Source organism: Rhineura floridana, chromosome 1 (assembly GCF_030035675.1).
Source record: "Rhineura floridana isolate rRhiFlo1 chromosome 1, rRhiFlo1.hap2, whole genome shotgun sequence".
Taxonomy (NCBI): Eukaryota; Metazoa; Chordata; class Lepidosauria; order Squamata; family Rhineuridae; genus Rhineura; species Rhineura floridana.
In genome coordinates, this window is record NC_084480.1 from 84,656,354 (window position 1) to 84,668,466 (window position 12,113).

Sequence of the window (12,113 nt, forward strand, 5' to 3'; positions counted from 1 at the left end):
CTTTTCACATTAGGCCTCTGAGAAATTTGTTGGATGTTGGAGAAATATATGATTGGATCCAGAGTTAATTGTGTTTAGGAGTACACACATGGAAATAAATAGGATTTAAATTTGTCTAAACGTATGTTTCTACGATTTCAGTAGGTCTTCTCTAAGCACAACTAGGTCTAGATCTAGCCCTTAAAGTTGGGTAGATTAATTGAGAGCATTCTTTGTTTTATTTTGTTAAAAAACTATCAAATAGTAACACAATCTGCTTGAACAAGTAAATAAAAAAAATACAAGTCTTACTAGTGGTTATGTCTAAATTTAGTAATCTTTCATCTGTCTTCCCATATCCAGGGGTGTGGCAAGAGGGAAGAACATAAAAAACCACAGTCTGGAAAGTTACCATACCACTAGCAGTTATACTAGGATAGATGGTAGGCAACACTGCTTATGTCTTTGGCAGTCCTATAGGATAATTACAAATGAATTGAGATAGATTTTTTTTTTGAGAAACTAGACTCTAAGTGAGTTAAGAATGATCAGAATACCAAGTTAGTGCCTCACCCCTGTGCCCGCAGAGTAAGTCCTATTAAACTCACTGGTACTTATTTCTTTAGTATGTTAGCACAGGAGTGAGATGAACCTTAGTTAAATTATTATTATTATTAAATTAAGTTAAATTATTATTAAATTAAGTTATAATAATAATAATAATAATAATAATAATGTGCACTTCCTCCCAGTAGGAACCCAGGGTGGCAGTTCTAGTTTTAGATTTATTTGTTTTAAAAAAGAAAAAAAATCCAGATAAACTTCACATGACCAAACTGCTACAGATCTGTAAATAAAGAAGCAAGATTTCCATTCTTACATTTCATATTTACATGTCAAGGTTGCTTTTCTAGGTGCAAATAATTTTTCCATTTCAAGGTCATTGTTATAATAAGAATATTTGTATGTGTTGTTGAACTGCAGCATCACATCTGTGATATTAATGGATGTTTTATTATTTATTTATGTGATTTACTGCCCGCCCTACACCCTAAGGCCTCAGTGTGGGTCACAACAATTTAAAATACAACATTAAAAACAGTTAAAAGAAATTAAAAGTTAAAAAGTTATTAACTATGAACACCTGTGCAAAAAGCCTTCTGGCTCACAATACATTTATAATGTTTGCTGAAGTTGCCCATCTTTATGTGTTGGGAGACTTCTGGATACAAATGGTGACAGGGAAGAAAACACATTTGCCCAGGAAAGTGGAAAACTCCTTCTGTAGACATTGACTGAAAATAGGCACTCTCTGGACAGTGACAAAACACTTTACATAGATATGTACTGAGGTATGTACCAAAGAAAAAAGTTTGTCATTTGTCCTCATCAGTTACAATACTTTTCTGCAATCAAAGATATACCTGTAGTAAGCAGAAAATACTTGATTAAAAATGTCTTAAGACTAATTGATCGTTTTTATCTGAAATGTAGCTAGCGTTTACTTGAACTGATAATATATTTGAAACTTTGATAAACCCTTATCTTTAATTCCCTCATAATTGTACTTTCTTCAGCTTAGCAGTAGTTCTAATAGAGTACACGCTTTAATGATTTTCTTTTGTTTCTGTGCAGTTATTCTGTTACAGTGCAAGAATCCTATCCACACCCTTTTGATCAAATATACTATACCAGCTGTACAGACATTCTGAACTGGTTTAAATGCACACAACACAGGTGATTAAAAGAAAAGTTCTTTTTTATATTGCTTTGTTAGAATAATCCTTTGTAGGTAATTAATGATTGTTTCACGTTAAAAAGAATCTATAATAAGATGTATATCAAACACAAATCAGATCCTATGGATAAAACCATAGTTTGTATGTGGGCATATAATAGGGCATATAATGTGGGCATATAATGAGATATATAATCCTCTCAAGTGTTCTCTGTGTATTTTGCTAGGATTATTAGGCTATCGAAGATCGTGTGATGAAGTTGTGTGAAAAGATGTTCTCTTCCTCTGGAGAATTAATGGAGAGAAGTGTAATGTTGATGCAGTGGCTTACTCAGTTTTTGTGATCTGAAAACAGATTCTGTCAAGCATTTATGTGGCATGCCTGCCGTGTACTTTGATGGATCTTGTTGGTTGAGCCATAATTAAGGAGAATGGGCCATTTAAAAAAATGTTTCTTGTTGAACAGTATAGACAAGAGGTCACTTCAAATTTACTTTTTGGCAAATTTCTTTACTCAGGGATATATGTTCGAATGTGTTCCTCCTATGCTATCCTTGCTTCACCATGTTTATGTGTACCTAATATTTAATTATTAGCTTGAATTTCTACAAATCATTGGTTCAATGAAATATGTAGGCCTTCTGGGGCACACTTTCGACAACCTGTAACACCTCTGGCTGCCAATTTGATATTGGGGTAGATACTACTATAAAGCCTCTTATGATTCTGGACTAGGAGGAGCTGTGTCTTTTCCTATATACCACTCCAGTCACTTAGATCTGTGGATAAAGACCTCTTGAAGGTGCAGAACGCATGTTGTGGCTTGGGCATGTGCTTTTATCATTGTGGCACCACTTTTCTGGAATTTCATTCCTTAGAAGTAAAGCAAGCCACAACAATGTTATGTTGCTAACACACTATGAAAAACTTAGAGACATATATTTAGTGGAAGGGTCATACTTATTTAAATATAATGGTTGGAAGATCTGCAAAAAAGATAAGCAAATTAAATAAGTCAAGTCAATCCAATTTATTGTACTAGCCAAAGGCCATGACAAATACATTAAAAATGTAAAAACATACAGAGGTATGTAGAAGTATACAGAGAACAAATTGCTATTGCAACCAATAATATAAAAGAATTTCAGTTACCATCAGCGAGCTCAGTTTAAGACTCTGAATCTCCCAAACAATTTGTAGCAATTTTATCTAGTTTTTCTTTCTAATCTAAGCAAATTAAATAAGTGTGGGCAGGTGAGATTGAATTAACAAGTATGAAGGAATCTTTCTGTCCATGTCCTTGGGCACATTAGTAGCTGCATTGGTGGCTCCTCAGCCAAGGATTGCAGAAAGATTCTCCCACCTTGTTAAGAGAACCTGGGTATATGAACCCAACATGCGCACCTGGGCCCTGCTGTCCAGCATTTACCAAGATGTGCGCGCCAGGCACTCCCAAGTCCTCTCCCCCAAGCCTCAGGCTGTTGGTTATGACTTAAGAGTGATCCTGACCCAATAATGGTGGCTGTCAAATCAGGCCTTTCTTTCACTCACCTGCATGCACTGAAAGCCAAATGGACCAAATGAACCAAATCAACACAAATGAGATCCTATAGTGTGAAGCAGGTGAAAAAGAGGAGTTCCAAGTGCCAGTCAGAGGTCCCCAAAAAATCCTACTCAGCCCCAGAAAAGGTGACCTGCAAAAGCCTACACTGTAGAGTTAGGGAGGTAGGGTGGGTACTGCAATGCGAAAAGAGGGGAGAAGAAGGAATAGAGCAGTCCTAAATAGGAGACTACATCACTCCTTCTAACTGGATATTCTGGCCCACATGTTCTGCCAGCCCCCTCCTTTTCGGAGAGACCACCTTTAGTCTCTTTCCAGGGAAGAAGGGGGTAAGGCCACTTCACCCCCAATGAAGGCAGGAACATCATTTTCAATGTTTATTGAAAACCTTTTTCTCCCAAACCTTCCCAATTTAGCGTATTTCACTTCTGTTTTTAATTCTTGCTAGTTTCTATATTTTAATACTGTGTTATGATCAGTTTTATGCTTTATATTTTATTTCTGTACACCACTTGGGTGTTTCTTAAATGTAGAACAGTTCATAAATTCTGAAATAAATAAATAAGTAAATATTCAGCTTGTTTATATTTATATCTGAAAGTCCAAGATAGTTTTAGAAATAGTTGAGCAATCTATAGAATCAGTAATATGAATACTTCAGTAGAAAAAGAAAAAGAGGGTAGATTTATAGGCTAACAATATCCCTACATATCCATGGTTGGTTATATTCTAGAATTCGTTAACAAATTTTACATTCATGTATTTTAATAGAATCAGTTACCGCACTGCCTATAGACATGGAGAAAAAACTATGTACAGACGGAAATCTCAGTGTTGCCCTGGATTTTATGAAAACAGAGAAATGTGCATCCGTAAGTAAATTTGTTTTTGTTACTATTACATCAGAATTTACTTAAGTAATGAAGATTTCAGTTGCATACATGTGGGTCTTTATGAAGTATATTAGAGTTTCTTGTGAGTATTTGATGTCCAAGAACAGGAATCCAAAAGAGCATTTCCTGAGAACTCAAATGTCTTTAAAGAGTGCAATTATTTGCTGGTAGATATCATTGGCTGCTGCTGTGGGGTAATTGAAGGGAAAGCACACACAGTAAGAGCTTATCCAAACAGAGCGGGATAATCCACGGTTTCCATATTCGGTTTGTCATCTGATAGTCCTCACTTTGCCTTTTAGTTCGCTCCTTCCCAATTAAAAAAATGCTTTTTTGCACCCACACACGCAGCGGTAAGACCCCTACATTCTTTTCGCTTTTTTCAAGCTCCGCCTCTTAAACCTCCCCCTATCAACCAATTGGTCAGCAAAAAAATTATGTATGCTCCTCTCCCCCTTTGCAACGAAGCACAATAAGCCTGTAAAGGAGTTCTCGCCTTGGGAAGGAAAGGCTGCTGGTCGGTTTCACAAGCTTTCTGGAGCAGCCTTGTAACCGACCAGAAGCCCTTTTTTTGTCTGCATTTGCATGATATTTAACGAGATACACACACTGGCAATGCACTTATTTCTCCAAAAAAGCAAGAAATGTGTCACCCCCCCCTCCTTCTCCCTTTCCTTCCCGCGAGAATGAAATTGACAAAGCTTTCCAGAGCAGGCTTGAAACCGACCAGAAGCCCTGTTGTTTGCATTTGCGATATTACACTTAAACGAATGTATGCTTTTCTGATTTGAAGCAAAAACCCCAGCAAGTAGAATGAAATTGAGAAGGCATTCGGAGGCAGGCGTGAAACCGACCATCCCCCCTTTCTCGCTTGCTGTGCATTGCAGATCTCACCCAGAGTGGCCGCCCAGTTTGCAGGCTGGCAAAAAATAAAATGCATCTGCGCAGTAGTTGCAGACCCCCCCACCGACACCCCACCATTGCAATGATTGGTTCAATTTTCCCGGCTTATTCTCGCACATGCACAAAAGTGCAGATACATGATTGGCTGGAATGAAGAGAAGGGGCAAGGGGAAATGCCCAAGAACCGCCCATCAGCTGTAAAGTTTGCGGTATTGCATCCTAACTCCTGAAGGCACAGCAGATTATTCCCGATTTTAAACAGCAAACCGCATTTTTGCCAGTATTGCAAGGAGCGGATTTAACCCGCGAAAATGCGTAACAGCACGAGACGTCATTTGGACGACCGAAAAATAATGAACACACATCACGGCGTGTCACATATTTTGCAGTCGTCTGGATGAGCCCTAACTGATGGGAGGCAGGAGTGGAGAAAGGGGCTGTCTTCGGTTCACAATATGCAAGTGAGCAATTGCTGACTGCCGTTCCTGGCATTTATTGCTGGCACTAACAGAGGCTGTTAGTTAGCAACTGCATATTTGTATGGTTCAGACTAAGATGTCCTCTGCCTTCATCATTGATTTCCAATTATTTCTGATAAATGATGGTATTTCCCTGTCTCACTTGATTGCCCCAGAACGGCAGCTGGCAATTCCAACCTACCTGTAGTGATTTTTTTTAAAAAAAGATTACAATAAGGGCAGATATTTCAGGACATGATGCCCAGATAATGAGAAATGAGCTTTTGGTGAATGCAAATTGATATCTGATAGGGAAGTTGATATCTATTCTGGCAGAATATCATATATCTTTCACACAAATAACCTAGTCAAGCAGCCCTTTTCCATGTCTGAGAGCTCTAGTACACACAGTGCCATGTGCCTAAGTTCAGCTATGTAGTATGCATGTTTGGAGTTGTTTCTAACATGTGAGAGTAAGTGAAGCTCATATGTGAACTCTCATGGAGCTTTGGAGTAGGCTTATAATAAAAGACAGAAGAAGTATTTTGTTGTTAAAAGTATTTGTTATTTTTATCCAATATCTTATTTGGAATAACAGCTAATATTGTGTATGACTACAGTACAGGCACAAATATCTGAAAATAATATTAACTTTTCCGTCTTTTTGCTCTTTTACATCCTTTTGGAATTTTTGCTGGGTAATATGAAATCTGCACTTGTTTTTATGTTGTTTTCTGTTCTTAGCTGTTACCTGTTGGCGAAATATAAAAATTAAAATATTTTTAAAAAACAAAACATGATCAAGAATCTTAAATAAATAAATACTAACTTTCCAAAGCTGGAAGTTACTTAGGAATTCAATTAGAAGTGCTAATTACCATGCCAAACCCATACAATTTCAGAAATAATGTATTATGTATAATGCATTATTGGGATTATATGCTGGGTGACAGCAGCTGTTATTCCTCAGATAGCAAAGAAAATGTTATGGTAGGTATCTGGTACACTTCAGCATTAGTACTGCCTATATTAATTTGAAAGTGACTATTTTGGAAGCAGAGCCATTCTAAAATACATCTAAATTGGAAGACTAAAAAAAAAAGTAGCAATCATATACTTGAGAAGCCCTATTGAGTTCAAATGGATTTACTACCAGGTAAATTTGTATAGGATGTAGCCTTAGTGTATTTAACTACAACAGTTTCTAATTTTTTTCTACACATATAAAGTTGAAATTATTAAGTGGAGACAGAAAAACAGGGCTGACGTTGTGTTGGAGTTGCCAGTAAACTTTCATACAGCTTTAGGATTCATTTCATTATGGCACTCCAAAGAAATGAATTCTGAAGGAGCAAGACCAACTGCTGCATTAGTCCAAACGTCTGTCCATAGTAGACCTTTCTGTGCAGGTGTTTTGGGGACTTGCATGTCCTTTTGCCCTCACTTCAGCAAGCAGATTTGGAAGTAATTAAAAAGGCTGTATTTTAATTCACCCTCTCTGAATTCCTTTTTCTTGGAAGTGCCAATGCTGATGGATGCATAATTTTTCTGACTGACAGCTCCAGTTGACAGTTGTAAGTTCCTGTCTAGCATTTCTGGTGCCAGGATTAGAAGAGCCACTGATTATTTCTTCAGCTGTCAGTCAGCTAGGAAGATCCTAGTGTGTAAGTGGACAGTGGCTTTCACAGGCATTAGGGAACAAACTATGGCCTCTTCATGCAAAGGAAGGGATGGAGATAAATGTCTAAGATTCTGTTAACATTGGCCTTGAGAAGGATATGACAAAAATGGAATTATTCTCCAGGTCCACCTTCCTTAATGCTCCCATCTGCTTATAATTTCAAAAAAATAAAACAAAACCACTTTATTTCCTGGGTGCACGCGGCAGTTTTATGGCTGGTTTCTGGCTTTTCTTTCTCTCCCGCTCTCAGAGATGGAGTGGGATGTCTCTATAGGTTGTTGGACTGCACATGTTTGAGATGGGAGGAAGGGAGGGAAGCATCTATGATGAGCTTCCCTGCGGAGTTCTTTTTTCCTGCTGTCTCTGCTCATTTACATGGCCTAATAGCCATGGTGGAATAGCAGGAGGGAGTTACACCAATAATAGCAAAAGAAGCAGAAAACAACTAGAATGAAAATGTAGTAAATGTAGATTAAAATATTTAATTCTGGCTTCTAGTAATCATACCTTACTTTTCATGGTGGTCATGTAAATAAAAATAGAATAAGTTATTTTCTGTTTTTACTGGCAATAGCCGTTGTTGAAGAAAACTGCATCTTGTGGATGTTTTAAATGATGATATTTGGCTCACCAACCTTTGGGCTAGAAACTAACCAAGGGATGACTACTTGAAGCCACTGTCCTACTGCTACTGCCATTTATGCTCCTTATAAGTCACTTAGCATTCTACAGGAGGCACCAGTTCACCCTTACCCTTCCCATATACTGTATACTTAAGTAGGCATTAGGATTTTGGCCTTCTGTTCAAATGGCATACTAACCAGCATAGCCCAGTAGTATCAGCAAAAGAGAAACATGCTCCCTAAAGCCTGAAGTCACTACCACCTGCAAAAGACAACATGATCTGCAAACAGAATTGATCTTATTGATATGGTCTGCTGTAAGCAGGAATATCTAACTATATGTATCTCAGACATTTATACAGGGTGGGGCTTTAGCTCAGCAAAAGAGAACCTAACAGATGGTCCCCAGTTAAAGGGTCAGTAGCAGTGATGGGAAGAAACTTCTGCCCAAGATCATGGAGAGCCAATACGAGACCAGGTAGATGATACAGATTGTCAGCTTCATGTGTTCAGTTGCTCATCAAGAGTTGCAATAATGCTGTTTACAGTGCTGTTTATGCCTAGTAGTAATTTCTCAGCCTTGAGAAAACTGTTAACTATTTATTATGTTGTTACAGACAATTAGATAATATTGGACAGGCTAGCCTCCTGATCCAGCATGTCCTTATATTCCTCACAGCAAACTAGATTTTACGGCTGCAGTCCTCTCACCATTGCAATAATAAGCCCCATTGAATGTAGTGGGACTTACATCTGAGTAAACATATATAGGATTGCACTGTACAGTGCACTAAGCTCTGTACTGTAACCCTTTCCTATATCTGGTCTTAAAATTTCCTGGTAAGCCATGATGCAGACACATCCCTTTATACCTTGCTAAAACTCTCAAAGTGTTTGAACCCCATCTAAACATAAATATTCTTACAGCTGCTTGTAGTGTGTGACATATCTGCCTAATAGCTGTGCTATTTTTTATGCTTCTTAGCACACGAAGACTAAATTTTAATAATGTAGCCCTTGATTAAAGCAGCATCTTCAGAATGTCATGGTCTCAGAAGCATGATTAATACAGTAGGGCCCCGCTTTACAGCGTTCCGGTTTAAGGCATTCTGCTGATACGGGTTTTTTCTCCCCTTTTGCGCCATTTTGCGCTGTTTTCGCATCATTTTCGTGTGACGCGGCCCATTAAAGTGAATGGGGTTCCGCTCTACGGCCTTTTCCGCTTTATGGCAGGGGTCCGGAACAGAACCCGCCATATAAGCGGGGCCCTACTGTATGCAGATTTGCATTATTTTTCTAAAATTGTCATAGAATGCTACAGTAGGAAATGAGAGAAAGGACAATGGGGAGAATGATAGGAAGATGGGATATTGACCCAGGGAAAAGGGAGTGACAGAGGGTTGTGTCTACTGTAGATTGCTTACTTTTACCAAACTTCCTTTCAGTTTTATGTACTTGTATTCAAAATTATTTAATACTTGCCCCTTTAACTCCTTATAAAAAGTAAAAGATAGAGAGGTAGGGGTTTTATCCCTTGCTATTTTTTGGACTGCAACATTATCTGCAATACTGATTGTGAGTTCAGAACCAGGAGCAGTTGCAGAGACTCAAAGCAATGAAGTTCAGGAAAGACAAAATATATTTAATGCATCTGTCCATAGGCATGCTAATAGTAGTTGATGCTATTGTTTCACGTTTTACATCATTGTAATCTTTGTCTACAGTGTTAAAATAGAAGCTTTCTTTTGCTTATTTTTCTCTTTTTATTCTTGTTTCTACCTCTGAATGCAGCGAGCATTCAGTAATGCAGTAAGCATATGTATTGGCTATATCTTCATAACTTAAGAAACATAAGAAACATAAGTAATGTAGCACTTACTGATATATCAGAAGTTAAGGAAAGAAAAATAAGCTGTTTGTAAATAAATGGTGTATATCAGTTGTGTGTGTTGTGTAACAAAAAAGATAAAAGAAGAAAAGGCAAATAAGGCTGCAGTTCTACCCTTCCCCGGATGTTAATGTCTGGGGGAAGGTAGTTAGGATACAATAAAGTCACATCTCCACCAGTGAAGAGGAGTGTGCAACCGTTGATGGTAGGGGGGCTGTACTGTGGCAGGGGCCCAAGTGGAAGGTAGCCAGGGAAAGCTCTGAAATGGGGCATTATGGGGACAGGGCACAAGAGGCCACGGATCTGTGGCATCCAACGCCCTATGAATCCCCAAGGGAACTGGCACAGTAAAGATGGATAAAAAATTAACCCCACCTTCCACCCTAACCAGCAGGTATCAGTGAGGCTTCAGATGAGGTGATGACTCCACTGCTGTGGTTCTCCCTGGACCTAATTAGGATTGGTCTACAAAGCTATTTTTTGTACACTGTTGGTAAAATAGAGTCACTAAAACTCAAAGAAATACTTTTTCCTAACTAGATATATGTATAAAGTTGGAGCTGCCATGGTGGAATTCCTGCCAAAATGATGAAATCGGAGAGGACATTCTATGGATATAAAAAACCCCAGTAAATGTGAGGAAGTTATGAAAAACTTCAAATATGCTAAATATTTCTTTGTTTTTAAGAGAAACTGGAGACAGTAGAAAACAGCTGGATTGTGGAAAGTATACAGTAGGTTTTTCCCCTTCTAATTCATGATTTTTATTGTTCCTGATCTCTCTCTCTCTCTCTGACAGCTCACTGTGCTGATAAATGTATCCATGGCCGTTGTATTGCTCCAAACACCTGTCAATGTGAGCCTGGCTGGGGTGGACCCAACTGCTCCAGTGGTAAGTCTACATCTGCTGCTGTCTGTCTGGTGCTCTGTCTATTCTATTACCCTTCTTTGCAGGAAGACTTCTAATAACTTGTGCCAGGATTCCCCAGTGCCTGTCTGAAAAGTCATATCTGATTTACATGAAGGCATATGACCTCTCTGTCTGTGTTACTCAGTTTCTCTCTGTTTTCTCTTTATTAAATTAGGAAATGCCAGGTATCACCAGAAAAAACTCTACATTAGTTTGTTTCCCGATACACAGGGCTTAGTTTTGAACAGGATGCACTTGGGTAGATGATGTGAAAAGGTTCAGTTACAACAAAAATGCTTGAACAACCATACCCTTTCAAACTTGCAAGTATTTCCACTAGAATTTTTTTATTAATTCAGGGAAATATGATTTCATGTTTAGAAATCAAAAAGGATGCCGGTAATGAATCCTCCATAGTTCAGATATTTTCAAATTTGTTGTGTTATGAACAAATAAGATATTATGGCATTTCAGAATATAATAATAATAAAAAATAAACATATGTTCACAAAAATCTTATCAAGTATTACTTATATATGATACAGAGCAGGAACAAGTCAAAGACTACATCGTAAAATGGGACTAGCTATCAGAGAAAATAGACAAATGGATGTTTGGGAAAAGCATTGGTTAATTGCACATAAGTTCTCTCTGAATATGGGCATGAGAGAGAACTTTAAAATTAAGTCTAGATGGTATATTACCCCTGCAAAAATAAATAAAATAAATAGAAACTATCTGGCCGCATGCTGGAAATGCCAAAAAGAGAAGGGGATTTTTTTTTCCACATGGTGGAGGTGTGATCTGGCAAACCAATTTGGGAGAGGATAAAGGATCATGTGAAAAGAATTTTGGGATATGAAGTTCCGTTGCATTGCAACATGTTGTTGTTGTTGTTGTTGTGTTAATATAAATTATTTAGAGTAAGATAATTTGGAATTGGTTCTTATTTGTTAGCAGCCGCTAGAATTTTATATGCAGGAAAATAGAGATTAGCTACTATACCATCTATTAAATACTGGTATAATAAAATATGGGATTATACATATTTCTTTATTAGAACTAGAGAACAAAATCAAAGACAGGGCATTTTTTTTGTAAACATGGATAATTTTTATTGAACATTGTAGGAGATATGGATTATTTCCCAATACATGTTACGGATTCACAATGTTCTGAAGAAAGAAAGACAGATACAAATTATATGTAGATTTGAATTAGGAGTGGCAATTATATACATACAGAATGTTTGCATGGGTTAAGTTGGAAATGTTTCTGGCTTGTTTCCCCATTTATCTTTCATTTTCTTGAAAGCTTTTGCATTTTGTTGCATAAATTTAATAAATAGTTTAAAAAAATGTATGTAAACTAGAGCACTAAGATCAAGAGAAGATTTCTAGGTATACAGATAAAACCACCTAAGTTGTTATCACCTTAGCGTGGAGGATGCTTAACACTTTTACCTTGGAGAAAGAGGCA

At 37.6% G+C, this 12,113-nt stretch overlaps 1 protein-coding gene across 2 annotated transcripts in view; it reads left to right on the plus strand.

The window, feature by feature from the left end:
- Positions 1-12,113, plus strand: part of MEGF10 (multiple EGF like domains 10) — a 220,299-nt gene that overhangs the window by 58,887 nt on the left and 149,299 nt on the right. The window contains exons 3-5 of one of the 2 annotated variants that reach the window (XM_061625273.1): positions 1,615-1,716; positions 4,050-4,150; positions 10,524-10,616. In XM_061625273.1, the coding sequence (XP_061481257.1) occupies positions 1,615-1,716; positions 4,050-4,150; positions 10,524-10,616 (296 nt within the window). The remainder of the gene's footprint in view (positions 1-1,614; positions 1,717-4,049; positions 4,151-10,523; positions 10,617-12,113) is intronic. The other variant, XM_061625282.1, reaches the window with a different exon arrangement.